Raw genomic sequence first — 17,536 nt, forward strand, 5'->3', positions numbered from 1 at the left:
CAACTCCTGAAATGTGTTCAGAGTGGCATTGTCATTCTTCAGCTGATCCTGCTTTTGCAAAACCTCATGAATAATGTACTTCTGAGTGACTTTGCTTGGTGTGGCTGGCTTAGTATATTACCAGTGAACTAGCTAGTAGCAAATATTGTCTTCATTCAACATTATAAAATCCAAGAAAAACTTAGCAGCTGTTCTGAATTTGAAACCTAGGGTAATTTATTTGCTGTGGTTCTTCATTTGTGTATGCCATATTGAGAAAGGAAGTGCTATTTATAATGCAATTCTGTCAGCACTGGTTTTTTGCTTATTTGGATTTGATCTGCAAACTGAGCAGAAACTGGAGTGTGATCAAGAAGTAATAGAGCTCTTTGTGGCCTGTGGAGATCAAAGTCTCAAACTCTCCCTTGCTTCTCATGCCTTCCCACCACCCCTTATCAAAGCCAATTATCAACCACCCTTATCAAAGCCACTCTTAAAGAGAAGCATTGCTTTCTTTTCTAACAATGAGTACTGGAAGACTTTCTGAATATAGAAGGGGAAATAAATCTGACAACTCATACTTCTGATGTCCAGTAACTTCTTGCAGTTTGAAACTCAGGTGTCTGATTTTTGTTATTGTTCTATTTGTGCATTTATATAAGAAACATCAAGGAGGTTCCATACTAAATTACACCTTTGCAACACACTACATCCCATAGTCTAAAGATGACTTAATTGCAGTTTTCAACTTAATTGAAACGTGATGCAGCCATCATGGTAACCTGTGCAACTAATAGCCCATTTATAGACTATTAAAATGTCAGGCCTGCTTTCATCCTCTTGTCTGAGTACATGGGAATCGCTTAATGTCTTCAACATACACGTTGAAGTAATATGAATTAACTTGTCTAGAGGATAAGAAGGGAAAGTAGATCCTCATCTGAAGGATTTTTAATGAAGGCTTGGGCTCCAAGTGTCTTTAACAGGAATTCCTGGAGCTGACTGATTACTGAATAAGCTGTGCATTTCTTGGATTTGAAGCTTGTCTGTGTGTCTGAAAACTCGGTCCTTCAATCTATGAACTTTACCTTTTTCACGTGTCACTTCCATGAATCTTTGAATACCTTAACTCTGCTCATTCTTGTTTACACGTGCTTTTCATTATCTTTACTTTTTTCCTTTCCTTTCTTCACATCTCCTCACTCTCTACCTGTGTTGCGAACTCAGGCATTAGAGAGGCAGAAAGATTTCTTTGATTCCATAAGGAGTGAGCGGGATGACCTTAGAGATGAAGTGATTATGCTGAAGGAGCAACTGAAGGTATGCAAGAGGAGTAAGAGAAGTTTACTGCTTACTGACTGCTAACCTTTCCCTCCTATGCATTTTTGCAGAAAATTTGAATCTAGCATAGTAGCAAGAACTCTCAGCATGGTGCCTATAAGTTGCCATTTCAGGCATTTTCTGATAAAGTCTTTCCCCCTAATACTGATTGTGAGCTCTTAGTATAAACTGTAATGTTCAGCATTAAACTGTTGCTTTTGTAGAAGACTCATCTCTGAGGAACACTTTAAACAGAAAAATTAAGTTTAAAAATTGAAGTTGAGCTGGTCTCACTTGCTTTCTGTGATAATGGCTACACAGGGAACTGTAATATTCTGTGCTATTTTCTGACTTCCAGCTATTTTTAATGGAGCAATTGAAGCAATTGTTTGTTCAGTATGTCAAGGACAAGAACATCTGAACGATCGTACTCTTATTGAGCAGCAGGCTTTAAAGTGTTGCTTTTGCTTCTCCATAGAAACATGGAATAATCCCAGACTCTGACGTAGCCACCAATGGGGAGGCATCAGATGTTCTTGATAATGAAGGACACTTGGATTCTTCCAAAACTGCTCAAGGCACAACGCAGGCGTTAAAGACAGCAGGGGATGGGATGCTAGGTAAGTGCTGGCTATCGTTTCGTTTCTTTCTGTCTGTCCACTCATTCATCTTTGCTTGGAGTTTGGGCTTTCGTTAGTGGGACAGTTAACACATCACGCAGCATGCCACTTGGTGAATCACTTGTGCTTCACATCACATTATGCATTTTCCTGCTTGATATTTATTATCGCTTCAAGTATGTTGCGCAGTTTCCTCCAAAAGCAGACTTCATTCCCCCTTCATGGCGACAAAGGACGAGAATACAAATATTACATGTTACAGTGAAGTAGCAGTCATTCAGATTACGATTTCAACTCTGAATTTTAAAATTGTCCCAAAGTAATCCCATTGTCATTCAGCATTTTTCTGCACGTATCTTAAAGAAGCAAAATAAAAGCATTTTAGTTTCATATAAAATGCTTGTATGTTGGTTCACTTACGTATCAGAACTGTCAGCATTTGCTGAACAGAAGTGCTGGTCACTGTTGAAACACTCTAGTGCATGAATTCTTTATTCTTGGTGTCTCGTACTGTTGAGCAGTTCATATTAGCACATCAGCATTGCAGCCACTTACAATGGGATTAATGCCATTAAAGTTAAGGAGCATGACTCTGAGATGGATCCTGTTAGGAAGGAGAAATCTGGTTGGCAAAAACTTCCTCCTTATCCATTTGTGATGAGTGACCACTCAGAGAACTGTTACCATAGTGAAAGGAAAGGGAAATAATTTTTGTCATTGCTCTAAATCAACATCACAGTAAATAGCAACAAGCAGCCAACTATTGCAAGTGTGATTTATCTTGCTTTTGGCTGCTTTTTCCTCTATTTTTGTATGGAAACAATATGGAGCACCAAAAAACAAGGTAAGGGTATATTTTTAAATGTAATATGTTTTCTGTCTTTCCTTATTCTGTTTATTTGAAAACAGGTACAACATAGACTCGAAAGCTAACTACTGAAGCCACAGTGTTGTTTTAATACCTGTTGCTTCTAAATAAAGTTGGAAGAAACAACAGCCAACCTACAGAAGTCCCCATCCCTTTGAGTGGATGGAGTGGCACTAAGTACCTGTGTTGGTAATATTAAACAGCTGAAACGTTTGCTTGCCAATCAGATTTTACATATATGTAAACACTGATGATGCCTGTGATGAAATACTACTGAGTTATTCTTGCTTACTTCATTCTACTGGCATCAGACACGCTCTTGCATGCCTGGAGTGGTGTTAGGGTTGAAGTTGTAGAAAATACTGCTGAGAAAATGTAATCTTTACAGTTATGGAATTACATCTGCAAGTATTGTTGTTAAATTGCACTGCTTGAAACAAAATTGTTTTCATCTACAGAAGCTGTAATTCACACAGCCATGAGCATAGATGTTTTACTTTACAAAAACACAGGCCAGCACTGGAGGCTTTTCTTGCTTCGAGAGGGTGGTGGTGGTGAATTTCAGTGATCAAAAAAACCCACACCCTTACTAATTCAATTGCTGCTTTGCCTCACGTAATTGGCAAAAGCTGATCTTCCATTAACCTGTTCTTTGATTCATTCTCTTTCGGGTTTTAAGTGGGGAGGTAAGAGCTGTGGTGCGGTCCCTTCAACTTTCTCACTGGTCTTTTAGGCAAAGCCAATGAAGTGGACATGAAAAATGAGATTTTGGAGGATGTGGGGAAAAGAGAAATCTTGCAGAATTCTGAGCATGAGGAACACAAAGAGGAGTCTGAGAAACAGGAAGTACAGACATTGCATGCTGATGAAAATACAAAGGCAGAAAAAATGATTGAAGAAACTGATGCTTTGTCGACAGTGATGTTACCAGATAGTAGATTTACAGAACAAATTCAAAGCCTTACAGAACCTATGTCAGGGAATGCTTCTTCAAATGATGGTAGTGATGCGCATGACTTGAGAAAGGAGACAGAGTCAGCAGATACAGCAGCCCAGCAGCCTGTTAGTGAGGAGGCTGAACACAGTAACTTAAATCCAAGGACAACTGAGAACTCAGAAGTGGGCTCACTGCAAGGTCAGGATTTTGAGAGTCCTCAGGAAATGCGCAGTGACTTAGGTGCAAAGCATGAACTGGTAAAAGCTGCTCCAGAACAGGAAGAAGGAGAGGAGGTGGAAACTAGCCATGCACTGAGTGCTAATGAGATGGAGCAAGCAGCAGACAGTGCAGGTGACAGCTGTGGGATGGTTTCTGGCCAGCCAGGGCTACCAGAGCCTGCGCTAGCAGTCTCACTTAATGAAAAGGTAAATGTGGAGGGCCGTGCTGAAACACTTCAATGCTCAGAAGAAAGTGCTGAAAACAAAGTTACAGAGGTCTTGGAGAAAACCCTTGTTGAAAGCAAAGACTGCACTGATGGAACAGCTGATGAAACTGGAGGTGATAGAGCTGAAGAACAAAACGAGGTTGGGACTGCAGTTCGGGGTCAGAAAATGAAAAGAGATTCCACGGGCTTAGAAGGGAAGGAGTCATGTGAAAGTGGTGCCCCATCAGATACAAATGAAGAGGGAGGAGATCAGGCACACATCCAGCCAGTTTCTTTAGAGGATGGTGATGTAGCGTTACTAGAGGAACAGAATATGGAAGAGCAAACAGAATTTAAACCTGCTGAGAAAGATCAACAGAAGGAAGTATTGATTGGAAACTTGGAGACGTGTTCAGATTCTGCAGAAAAGCAGGAGAAAGCATCTGGGGAGTCTGTGGGCTCTGTTAGCAAGGTAGAAGGAAGTGCACTGCATCAGGTAGAGCCAGACACAGACTCTGTGAAAGAAATGGCATCTCGGGAAACCAGTTTAGACCTAAGTTTTTCAGATGATAAAACTGAGGAAACAGAAATGCGAATAGGAGATGCCTCTGAGAAAGGAGAGGAAAATAGAACAGGATACTTAGAACAGAATAGGACAGATGACTTAGAACCAAAGGTAGAGCTTCAAACAGTTCAGTGCATTAAAGAAACAGCAGGTGATACAGTGGAAGAGAAGAGTATTTCTTTAGGAGGTGATGCACAGAATATAGTTAAACAAGAGGAAGGTGGATCTGAAGAGGAGTCCATTGTATATTATAGTGTAACTAGTGAAAACCAAGTTGATAAAGAAGCATTTAAAGAAAATAAAAAACAGTTAGAATTTGCAGACCACCAACGTGATGGATTTACTTCTAAGGAAGATGCAAATTCTCTTGCACAGAAAGCTGAGCTGGATGAAAATGTTAGTGAGCAACTTAGACGAGAGGGCCAAGCAGAGGAAGAACTAGAAGATGATGGTGACGCATTTGATTTTGATGAGGATTCAGAACAAATACTGGAAACTGATGAAAAATGCAGTGGAGAAGAAGTTGGTGCACAGAGTGAAGAGAATGACAGAACAAACAGCGGGATCAGAAACACTGCCCAAGCAGGTGGAGCTGGAGAAACAGCTGCCAAAATAGAAACCAGTGACACATTGACTGAAGGCGACAGCTTACAGCATAAGAAGGGAGATGAGCCTGAAGAAACAGGGCATTCTCAAGAGGAAGCATCATCATCGAAAACTGATGAGAAGGCTGATGTGATGGCAGATGAAAACAAAGCATCAGATTCTGATGAAGTGGAAAAAGTAACAGATGAAAATGTTCTAGAACAGGATTTGGAAAATGCTGGCAGTAACAGGGCTGAAAGCAAAGAGGATTTGCGAGGTGGTAGAAAGGGTAAGGGTAAATCTAAAGATGACTGTACAATATCCTAAGTTCTGAATCTCAGACCATACGAGTTACAGGCCATTTGATCAGGCTCAGCACAGAAGCATGCACTTTGCACAATACATCAGCCCTTAGGAATATAGGAATACTCTTAAGGTGTTTGTTCTTTTTTCCTTGCAGGTAGATCTCATAACACAGTTTGGTCATGTAAGTGGTGATAATGCAAATATTAAATTATTCACTGATGTACCTAGCCACAAAAAATCATTCGTAGGTTTGGTTTTGCTGTGTCTCAGGTTAAATGTTTGTCACCAAACAAAGCAAGCTTCACAAAGGAACTGTTCAGACTTTTGCAGTTAAAGTACTTCTAGTTTTAGTAACTGCTACTGAGGAGCTTTTATATGAAATTCCTACTTTCTAGCCTAGAATAAAGATAGATTATACGAATGTACTTGTATGTGCAATAGATCTACAGTAAGTATGTTAACACTTTGTTATGAAGGAACTCTGAAGATCAGCAACACTTAGATCTAATGCTAAAATTTGTTGCTGAATGATTCAAGCCTAGGAGCCCTTTTCCATAGCAAAAAAAGAAGAAAAGATACTCTCATTCCACTTTTTGTATGTATGTTTCTTAAATGGACCTATTCCAAAATATTGACAGATCACTGTGAATCTGCTTAAGTCTAAACGCTTTGGAGGAACAATACACAATTTGAAGGAAATGCAACTTATAGGTTGCTGAAAGGAACAAATATGTACATGTTTACTTCAGCTAGGCACTTTGCACCACAGTAGGCCTTTTACACCATGTCTCACATGGTTGTTTTATTTTTTTTTCTTAAGAAAGTGTCAATACACACTGTAACATGCTTAGGTTTGCTATCCAATACTGTACCTATGAATACATAAATATCTATTTTTCCAAAAAGATTTTTGTTTAAAATTGCATTCCTTACTGCATTATATTTTATTTTGCAAAATATTGTTATGAAAGAATGCTTTTCTTTGAAAAAGTCTTTCCTCCTCTTTTTCTGGAGAGAAGGTTAACTGTGGATGTCTTAATCCTTGTGGATGTCAGACCAAAGACTGTTGTTCCATATACAAGCCCCCGTGCCTTTTTGAAAAGCTGGATTACGTTGTATTGCTGGCATAAATGAGACACTTCAACTCACTGATATATTTTTTCTTGCATTTTTATAGTACTTGGGAGGAAGATCATGTTTTGCATAATTAATAATTAGTTTGAGGTTGTTTTAAGCAAAGGGAATGCAACTTGAGGAGCTGTAGAAGGTTCTGTCTGTTGATGTTACAAAGTTGATGGAGTTCAAATAGACTGCAAAATTACAAGATGTATATCAAAATGTACTGAGCTGTATATAATTAAAATAAACATATTTTATACTTCAAATTGTCTGTCCAGAGCACTCTTTACAAACTTGTATAAATATTTATTTAAATCTTCCTCACTTCAAAAACACTTTTTTCTACAGCTTTCTTTCTCAATTTTATTGCTTTGTGCTACGTAGATGATAGAGCTGTCCTGTTAGGAGCAGGCGGCCTTTGAGGACATTTAATATTTGATGAGACCCATAGCTCTACATTTGTGACAGGACTGTAAACGTGTAACTCTTTTCATGTGGCTTCTCTCCAACTCAGAACAGCTTCACTATGGTTTCTGTAAGTATCGGCAGTTGTTCTTACTAAGGGTTTACACTAAATTCTAATCTAAGAAGTCATAGATTCTTAAAGCATCACTTCTTACCATATAGCGTTGTTTAAATAAGATTTTTTCCTTGCCGCACTCAACTGTAATGTATGGTTTAATGTTGAAAGTATTCTAAATGTATGTATATTTGAATGTTAAATACAGTTATATATTTAACTAAATATGCATGCCAGACTTTGCCTAAACTTGTGGATGGGTCTATAAACAACTCTCATTTAAATTAGGCATTTGCCAACATTTCCTCTATTTTTCATGAGTTTGTTTCTAATGGGAGTGCTTCTTGATTGTTGAAGGTGATCTTGGTATTTCTAGCTCTTCAGTTTTTGTTTCAGTATATACAAGGGAGAAAGGGAGGACTCTTAGTTGTAAATAATCTTAAAAGGAACTGCTACATGTTATACTCAGAATTTAATGTTAAATTATATTAAATATTAGCATTTGAATGAAATGTGTACCATTAAAGAGAGGAGAGTGTCTTGGGGGGAAATAACTGTAAAATGGATGTTTTGTGAAGTTACAAAAATGAAAACCATTTTTGGCGTTTTCCCTGTCATACCTAACGAATACAAGAATGGATCTATTTTGTCTTTCTTTGTTTTTCAAAGACAGCAAAAAAAAACAAATTTGATCTTTTTGTCTAAAGAAGTCTAAAATGAAACCAAGAAATCATGAGATAAATGAGGAATCTTATTTGTTGCTGCAGTGAGCACTGGTCACCATATGTAAGACTTTAATCTCTCAGAATAATGTCAAACACTTGCTGGGTTCTGTGTTTGAGACCTAGGGGCACACGCAGCCTTGGGTGCCAGGTGTCTGCATTGCTGCCAATTCAGAGCTAGCCTCAAATGCTTTCAAAAGCTGTAGCTGAAGAAACTTTCATATTCAGTAAGTAATAGTGAAAGGCCTTGGTCAACACTCCCTTTGAAAGAGTGATCCTGCTGTTGCCCTCAAAATCAGTGCTGTAAGCCAGTGCCTTCTAAGTCTCCTGCTTAGCCCCGTGCTTGCTCATGAACTTCCTTCTTCAGGGGAAGAGCGGAAGGCATTCTATTTTATTCTTATTCTTTTTTTAAATGATCTGACATAAATTGGTGGCTCCAGAGAAGTAATATTGTCCAGCCTGCTGCTGGCTCCTTGCAAGCTGCTTGGAATAGCTGCTTGAAACTGCTGGTGTGTTTTCACGGGGTGCAGCCTTCGCTGCTTGCCTTCCCACCTTCCAAGGACAGCTTACCCTTTTCAGTTGCACTGACATTAATTACTTGATTGACCATGCAAATCATTCAAGTTATCAACAGCTGCCTCCCTCTGCATGCTGTCCTCAAAGTAGGAAGAGGCACCAGGTTTCTGTGGGTGATTAGGGAATATTAGGTCAGCTTTGTCACTGAAGCAGCACTGTGAGTCAGCTCCTTTACCAAAGCAATGACAATGGTCATGTGGCTGAAATGTGCCTGGACAATAGCAGAAGATACTGGTAACCACAGCTGCCATCATACCACCCATCCTGTTCTCTTCTCAGGGAGATTGACATAGTGCCCCACCTGCTGTGACCAGCTCCTGGGTCAGTGAGCTGTTTAGCTCCTTTGTCTATGTAAACCACCATCTGATGCACTGAGTAGGCTGGGAATCATTTTACCAAACTGAAATCTCAGTGAGATGATTTTCTAATGATTCACTCTACTATCCTTGTATGTGAAATATGGATAATGACTGTTGTACATGGGAATTGGAATTAGTGGTTTTGGGTACTAATTCAGTAGGATGCTGTTTTCTCCTTGTGGTTCTAGAAGTCCTCAGACCCTTGGATTGTTGGAAAAATGTCTCCTAAAAACAAAATAAGGTGGCTTTAGAGATATCTATTAAAGTACTGTTTCTGTTTTGGTGTCGGATTTTAAGATAAGTGAAACTGAAGACCTTCATCTGTACGTGCAGAAAACTTTCCAACATAAATGGTAATTTTAGCAAACTGTTATTTTCTGTGGTCTTGTACATCCTGCTGCCAGAATGTCATCTTTCCCATTGTGGTGCAGATGTTCATAATGAGGGGAGAGAGAAGCGATGGTGAGGTCCAATTTGAAGGTTCACCCCAAAATGCTAACAACATTGGCTTTGCAGGGAAAGGGGCCAGGGGAAGATGATGTCCTTCTTACTGGACACTGGAGAAAGCATCCTTTCATTAGGCAGGAATATTTCACCCCGCAGCAGTGGTTGTGCTTAACAAGTTATTCAGCGCTGTGCAGGACCTTAGATGCGGAGTTGAGCACACTCACTGGCTTGGTTCTGCGCAGTTGACTGCTTGCTGGCAAGGCGAACAACGAAACAGAACTGCAATAAACATGTTGAGCCTAAATAATACTGCAATAAACATGCTTGTCAAACGTATGCAGTAAGACCTATCTGAGGTCAGGACATCCTCTTCTGATAAGAATATTTGTAGCCAATGTTTGGTGTACTTTTGTTGAGATGACTGAACACACTAAGGCTGTTAATTAATGAGGTAAAGTGATTTTAATTATCACAAAAAATGTGAGTTAACATCTGTTGCATACAGTATCTGCTAAAACAGTTTCACGTTTTGCATTAATAGGAAGGAATCAACAAGTAATTTGGTTCCTCACTTCTGTTTTCCAGGTGTCTCATTCTGTATTGTGTTCTTTATTAAACAATGCCACACACATCTATTTGCTGATCTGTTCTACTTCCTAGTTCAAATCTAACACAGCAATGAGTCTAGATTGCCCACTGCCTTCTTGATGTTTGACTGGTGTAACTGAAGGGTTAAAGAGAAAATAATGCTTTACCAGGCTGTTGAGTTGGAAATAAAAATAATTTCATGGGCAAATGTTTTACTTGTCGTAGTACTTAAGATAATGTAATGTCATTGTCATGCTGTTTAGCTTTTCTTTTGAACTGAGGATTTTCAGCGCTGAGAATGTGCATAGCTATGATTATAGGTGTTTATGGTGATTTTATTGTGCTAAACTGTAAAGATTTGTGAGATTTTGTGTTGCAGTTGCGTTTGACCCTAGAGTTCTTGCATGCTAACCTAATGTAGAAGATTAGCCTCTTTGCATGCAGCTGGGTGCCGTGACAAGCATGCTCTTTGAGAATGACATAACCTCCCCTGGCTGCAGCCCCTTCCCAGTCCTGTTGTGGCCTCATAGCCTGTGGTACGTGCATAACTACCTTCATCATTAGTTTCACTAACCTTAACGGGCCCCTCTTGTATCAGATGCTCTGAAATGTGTGGCTTACTTAAATCAGCACTGAACTTTCAGTTTTCTCTTTCAGAAAGGCTGAAAAAACTCATAAGTGAACGAGAGTCTTTACTAGACCAGGTAAGCACGTGAAAACTGAAATACTGTGTGTTTGCTTTATGTATGATAAAAATAACACAACTTCAGAAAACCAGAATGCCCCTAACGCAGGCTGTAGAACATACGCTGTTCTTTCAGTGCTGCATTCTTATTGCTGAAGACTTGGCTGCTTCCCCCTGATATTCTTCTCCCCGTCCATTAACACAGGGTGTGAAACAGATGACCCGGGGCCCTATTTCATGTTGCTAAAATTCAGTTCTCAGAGTATTCCAGGCTGCTGTCTGTAGCCACCTAAAACTCCTGCTCCACAACTATTTCTGAAAAATAATACTTTGGACTGGGTGAGGCCAAGGGGAAAAGAAGCAAATATGGTCCAGAAATTATAAAAGCAAATTTTACCTCCAAGAGTAAGCCTTCCTGATTGCTGGTTCCGTGGGCAATAGGCAATTCGGAGAGAATGCTGGTGGGATTACAGTAGATGGGTAAATAGTAATTAAAGTAATTATTGCTGATACCATGATCTCGTGGTTATAATCTTTATTCAGACATTTTAGCTGATCTGTTTCTCTGCGTTATGCTCTAAGCTTTCGTTTAAAGACTGTATCCTTGGCCTTGGGATTTCATGCGCAGTCTATCACAGTTTGGAGTTGTTAAGAATGTTTTATGTGAATGTGCCTGCAGAACATTTCTGGCTTTTCTAATAAAACGTTCTTCCTCCTTTTATTATTCTTGGTCCCAAATATATGCATAAGTACTGATACTTAAACTACAGTGAGTCATTTGCCAAAAGAATTTCTGGAAAATGTGAGAAAAGATTTTTTGGGAATTTAGTTTAAAAAAAAAAAAGCTTCATAGCACTCGAGAGAGCTTAAATCTTGAAATTAATATCTTATTTTAATAATCATCTTATGTCCCTCAGGTTAAAAAATTAAAGGGACAACTGGAAGAAAAGCAGAAGAATGGCAAGTTGGAGAATGCACAGTCTGAAGATGAAGTTCTGGAAAATGGGACAGATATGCACATGATTGACCTTCAAAGTGAGCTGCATTTTCATTTTAAGAGAACTTTAGTGTCCTGAATGTAGGCGAGAGAATATGCCTGTGCAATGAACATGTGTCTTGAAGTAAAAATGAGCCTTCGGTCCTAAGGGAATTTAAAAATGGGAGCCAGCCAGGCTCCTCTTTTAGAGGTGAGGGAACCGTTATCCATTGAACAAGAATGCGGTGGGAAATCTTTATGTTCCGCAGGAGAGCTGAGGATGAGTTCCCTGTCGCACCTGGTTCATTCTGCTCTGAGTGATCAGAAGGTATCAGGCAAGGTTGGGGCCAGCTGCTATCTGCTGGGCACTGAGCAGGTTTACCTGGCAGCTCGTAATACAGGGGGAAACCCAAGGCAGGGAGCTACACTATCACTGCCCCAAGTAGTTTCCTGGAATGTGGAAATGTTATGACAGACTAGTCGAGCCTTGTTCTTATTATATCTCTTCTAAATCTGCAATTCTTTCAGGAGATGCCAACAGACAGATCAGTGATCTTAAATTTAAACTAGCGAAGTCTGAGCAAGAGATTACAGCACTGGAGCAGAATGTAAGTTCCCGTTTTGTTCTGTTTGCTTACTCTTGATGAGAACGCAGAGTATGTTTTACTCCATGAAAAGTGGAATCTTAATTAATGTGACTTTCCTTAAAATAAAAAGCAGGATTGTTGGAGCATCAGGGCTCTTGAAGCTAAGTCATGAGGACTAGAATACTTTTTTTTTTCTCTCTAGGGGAAAGTCAGTATATTATTCATGTCCACCAAATGAAGAACTCTCAAAGACAAATGTGTACTCAGAGCTCTTCTTGAACTCTTCAGAATACTTTCATGTGTCTAGCTGCTGGCCGTTTTCAAATGGCTCTTGGTGTATGAGATAGTTAGTATATGTGGGTTTTGTGCAATACCGTTCCAGTGTAACTGTTTGCTCATGATCAGAGTATATCAGCAATATTCTTGCTGACATAAATGGCTGTATTTAGTGAGTGGGCTGTCATTTCTGTTGCTGGAAGCATATTAAATATGGGTATGTATAAAAGGTCTGGAGGAAGTTACCATGGCTTCTTTGATATATTTTTTCCTCAAAATATGCCTTTCTTCTATTAAAATAAATCCAGCAACTTTCACTGGTTATTGCTTAACTATCAGCAGAAGTGTAAAGCTTCAGTGTAATCCTGAATTCAAAACATCTGTTTTTGCCTTAGGTGATACGATTGGAAGGTCAGGTAGCCCGGTATAAAACTGCTGCTGAAAATGCTGAAAGAGTAGAAGATGAACTGAAAGCAGAGAAGCGCAAACTACAGAGAGAGGTAACTGAAAATGTAACTGTCGTAGGAAACTAAACTGCTGCTTGTGCAGCCTTCAAATGTTCAGCTTTGCATGTTACTTCACAGCTGCGAAGTCTGAATGTTCACTTGGCTCCACATTCATCAAGCTGAATAATTCTTTCTTACTTGGTGCACTTGTTGCACCTGGAAGTTTATTACTTTAGATGTTATAAATTCTGGGTTTGTAAATACAAATTGCTGTTCTTTTAAGGAGATGTGATTCAGGAATTACAGTAGTAGAAAGCTGGAAATCAGCTGTAATTTGGGGACTTTGTTACTTAAGCACAGTGCCACACCATACTGGAACTGACAGTTAACTTTCAAGCTTTGGAGCCTAATCTCACGCTGTAAATGAATATGAGTTGTTCCTTTTAAACGTGTTCTTCTTGTTCAGTTGATCTGTTCATGCCTCTTTCCTGTTGCATGTCCATCCAGACTCTGCCCATATTCCTCTTTTAAAGCATACTTTTCAAGCTCTTCATAATTTTAACCTTATTTCTTTTACTGAACTTCATGTTGTTTTTAAGCAACTGCTACAGCCAGCCTTAAATACGTTTGTCAGCTTCTTTCACACCTGCCTCCTAAGGGTTTTTTTTTCAGTGTGGTTCTCTGTACCATAAAAATTAAATAGCTCTTTGTGCTGCCTGTAATAAGTGATCTTTTGTGGAACTTATCCTTCTGTCTTGTCTTCCTTATTAGATAAGATTCTCTCCCCTTAAGACACTGGGGCAGGTGCTTATATAGGCATTATAAGCAACCACTGCATAGAAATCAGAAGTCACAAAGAAACTCTGACCATAGAGTGGTGTTTAGAAATCATCAGATTTGCTTGAGAGAAGGATACTAATTTCTAGCTTTTTTTTTTGAGGGGGTGGACTGTGATGTCCAAAGATGGTTCAGATATTCTTGATTAAGTGGCCTTTAAATTAGAGCCTAGAATCTGTGTTGTTATTTCTAGGTGAGTACTCCAGTAGCTGTGTTAAAGTCGTCTTTCTCCTGGGCTAATCAGTCTTGAAGTCTCTTCCACAAAGTGCAGTGGCTTCAGTCAAAAACAAGACAGCTAGTCAAGGCTGTTTCTGTAATTCGGGGAACCAGAAATGTAAAAGTCAGGCACTGAGGCAGGTGTACGTCACCCAGCAGGTCTCTGAGCATCCATGCCTCTGAAGCCAAGGCAAACTCGGAGGCAGATGTTCAACATTCTGTGAATAGCTTGGGTCCTTGGCACTGTGCTTAGAAAATATCTGTGTGGCCTTCAGAGCAACAGCACAGGCAGTTGTGCTGCATTCACCATTAACTCTGCTACTGGCAATTCTCAGCTGCTTTACCTTGTAAGGAAGTTCCAGCAATATTGTCAGTTACTGTTGGTAACTACAAACTTTGCTTTATCATTGGAAAGGGCAAACACTGTAAAAGTTACGGGTTTTTTTCTGCTCATTCTTTCAGCTTCGTTCAGCACTGGATAAAACTGAAGAGCTCGAAGTCAGCAACGGTCATCTAGTAAAACGCTTGGAAAAGATGAAGGCCAACCGGAGTGCTCTACTGTCGCAGCAATAACCACCACCTTTCCGTGGAAACAACTACTGGACAGAATCAGAACAATGTTACAGATGCTTCTGTCTCTTGCTGTCTGGGATGCTTTGCGTCATGCCTTCTGACAACAGACAACCGCAACATTTGCTAGGTGCCACCCAGCTGTGGTCCTCTTTACGCAGATTCAAATCTACTGCACTATATCCCTAGGAGTCGCTGATCCAAATGGCTGTGCCTGCGGGGCCCTTCTACACACTACTTTGGGTACACTCAGCGTACAGTATCCATATACCATATAAGAAGCACATTGGGGCGCTGCATTAAGTTCTCCACCCAGAAGGCACGGCAGCTGTTTCTCGCCATTTAAAATGGCATTCAAAGAAAACACTTTAACTGGACTGGAATTTTGTGTCTTGCTGAGAATTTTAAAAAGCACTGTAAGTTTTAGACTTTCTTATGACGGTATCTGTAATTTAGTGACTACGGTAGAGTTATTCATAGTAGGCTTTTCATTTACAAATCACTGTGGAACCACAAGCCATTACAAAGCAAAACTCCTTCAGTGGAAACCGCGGAAGAAGATGGTCTTGGAAGCAAAAGTGACCTTAAATGACTTTGCCAATAAAACAAAGGTGTTTGGAGGGATTTTTGCACCAGTCGATTCATAAGACTATTTTATTTCAGGGTAAACAGGCAATAGCTTCATTGGATTTCAAATCTTATTTGTATTATTTAATCCCTGCTCTCGGAATTGAAGTAGAATACTTCTCAATGATGTAAAGTCGTGTTAATAAACCAGCGTAAGGCCATGTTTTAAGTAGTGGTGGGTTTTGCACTTACATGACTTCAGTACTTTTGTCAAAGGAAGTGTCATTTGCTTAAACAAAATATGTAATGGGTTTTTTTTACATCAGAAACTATCTACTGGTCCATGAACTGCTAGGAAACTATGCCGCTACAAAATGCAAGCCTAATCGTTAAAGAGTAACTGATAAGAAGCACTTTAGAAAATGTTACTGCATATGGTTTTTTTGTTGTTTTTTTTTTTTTACAAATACAGAGATAGCAAAATATTTCCTTCGCAAGTCATTGTAAAGGTTTTCCACTTTTCATGAAAACTAGCATAACCAGTGAAAATGTTGCAGACAGTTTACTATACACAACTAGCACAATAGCTCTGGTTTATGGAAAATAATTCTGAATGTACTACTCTAAGGAGAACAGCAGTTAGCTGAAGATGACATCTGTCCTTCCCCCTTCAGCCCTACCCAAAAGTTAATGCAGGTGGGTGTTCCCTAAGGAGTCTGCTCATGTGATGGGCAGCGTCTCCCGTTGGACAGGAGCAGCCTTCTGGCTACATGGCTCTATAAAGCCAAATGCAAACCCAGAAGACCATGTTTTCCTAACTTGGTTTTGGACTTTCTGGTCCAGATCTTTCCTTAGCCTCTTCCTCACAGACTGGAGGTTAGAGGATAAACCGCTGCTATTTTGAACATCAGGGGATTGCTGGTATCTTAGAGCACCTTCACGAGGTCAGTAAACCAAAACCAGTATCTGAATGTGTTTCTCTGATTTGGCTAGATAATTACACCTTCCTCTTTGTTCCTTCTGAGTGCCCTGAGCTTCAGGGATGAAGTACTGAGGTGAATATTCCAGGAGGAGGAAGAAGGCTTGCTGTGCCCCTGAGGAAATAAGTATGTCCTATTGGTCAAATCGGGTAGAACATGGGAAATGGAGGAATCTTAAATCATTTAATTTACACTCCAGTTAGGGGTTTTTTTTTTTCCTTTTCTTGAGAGGAACATTCAGGTGCAGAGCCATGTTTCTTGTGGAATACCTCAAAATCGCTGTTGATACCAACTTGCAACTTTTTGTGGTTGACTTGTGTAATTTCTGGTGTACAAAGCCTCTGGGGCCTAAAAAAAATGAATTAAGGGTTTTTCTGAAAGCAAATAAATACGCTAAATGCAGCATCTTGCCAACTGATGATTAAGCGTGTGATTACCGTCAGTCATCTCATTTGTGGTAGTGGTGAAATCTCCCCTGGCAATATTTAGGAGAAACAAATTGGTGTTGGTCCAAAAGGCTGAAAAGATCACTTCCTGATGAGCAAAATATTGTGTTCTTTTTTCAGTAGATTGCATCTTGCACCCCATAAACATTAGCCTCACATCAGAAATCAGCTGTGTATTTCAACCTGGATATGCTCTTAGTAGGAATTGTTGTGTGTGATGAAGTAGCTGGATGTCAAAGCCGCGTTTTTCCCCATAACTTTCAGTATGACTTAGCTTTAGATTAAGGGAAGAGAAAGTACCATTGGGTTTAATGCAAACTGGTTTGTGTTTTCCTGTGAAGAATGTACAACAGGGCTGTGGATTACAATAACAGCACATGCCCCCATCGTTTCCATTGGGCTCCAGCCAGGCTCTGTGCCTGCCTGCTGCCTCCAGTGGCTCCAAACCTGGCGTCTCTTACAATTTCTACTTAAAACTGCTCACCTTTGGGTTTATTTTTAACTGTTAAATAATTTTATGGTTTGCAAATGGAATGTTACCCGAAATGTTTATTGGTTGTTGGCTTTTTTTTAATATAAAAATCTGTTAGGAGCATGAAAAAAGGAAACTCATCAGCAGAACTTGCCAATAAAAATGTCACTTGCCGGGTGGTTTTGGTGGAGTGGTCTGTCCTCTTTCTGCTGGTGTGAAATGGCCCTGAGCGCTGCCCTGTGGAACTGCAGGGTGCCTCTGGGGTGGAGGGCGGGAGACTGAGCTTTGAGGGCAGACGTCTTCAGACTGCCACAGTGTTGCTTAGAAGCCTTAACGCGTTTTTACTGCATTTTAAGGACTCTGGAAGATCAGGCCTTGCACCAGCGAGGACCAAAACCAATTTTGCAAAAACGCGCGCTCTGGAGAGCGGTAAGACGCGGACAAAACGCTGCAACTGCCCGAGGAAAAATGGCGGCGCTCGGCGCCGGCAGTGCGCGGGCTCCGCCTCAGCCAATCAGACGCCGACGGGCTTCTCCCCGCAGC

The 17,536-nt window shown here is 40.1% G+C and overlaps 1 protein-coding gene across 20 annotated transcripts in view; it reads left to right on the forward strand.

Moving 5' to 3' along the window:
- Positions 1-17,174, forward strand: part of LRRFIP1 (LRR binding FLII interacting protein 1) — a 97,458-nt gene extending 80,284 nt beyond the window's left edge. For 16 of the 20 annotated variants that reach the window (XM_021399766.1, XM_021399764.1, XM_021399769.1 and 13 more), the window contains 2 exons: positions 1,778-1,919; positions 3,521-6,989. In XM_021399766.1, the coding sequence (XP_021255441.1) occupies positions 1,778-1,919; positions 3,521-5,625 (2,247 nt within the window). In that variant the 3' untranslated portion in view covers positions 5,626-6,989. Of the gene's footprint in view, positions 1-1,777; positions 1,920-3,520; positions 10,642-11,537; positions 11,656-12,124; positions 12,205-12,854; positions 12,960-14,420 lie in introns of those variants that run through there. The other 4 variants (XM_021399780.1, XM_021399781.1, XR_002439650.1 and 1 more) reach the window with 3 other exon arrangements.

This window comes from Numida meleagris, chromosome 5, assembly GCF_002078875.1.
Source record: "Numida meleagris isolate 19003 breed g44 Domestic line chromosome 5, NumMel1.0, whole genome shotgun sequence".
Classification (NCBI taxonomy): domain Eukaryota; kingdom Metazoa; phylum Chordata; class Aves; order Galliformes; family Numididae; genus Numida; species Numida meleagris.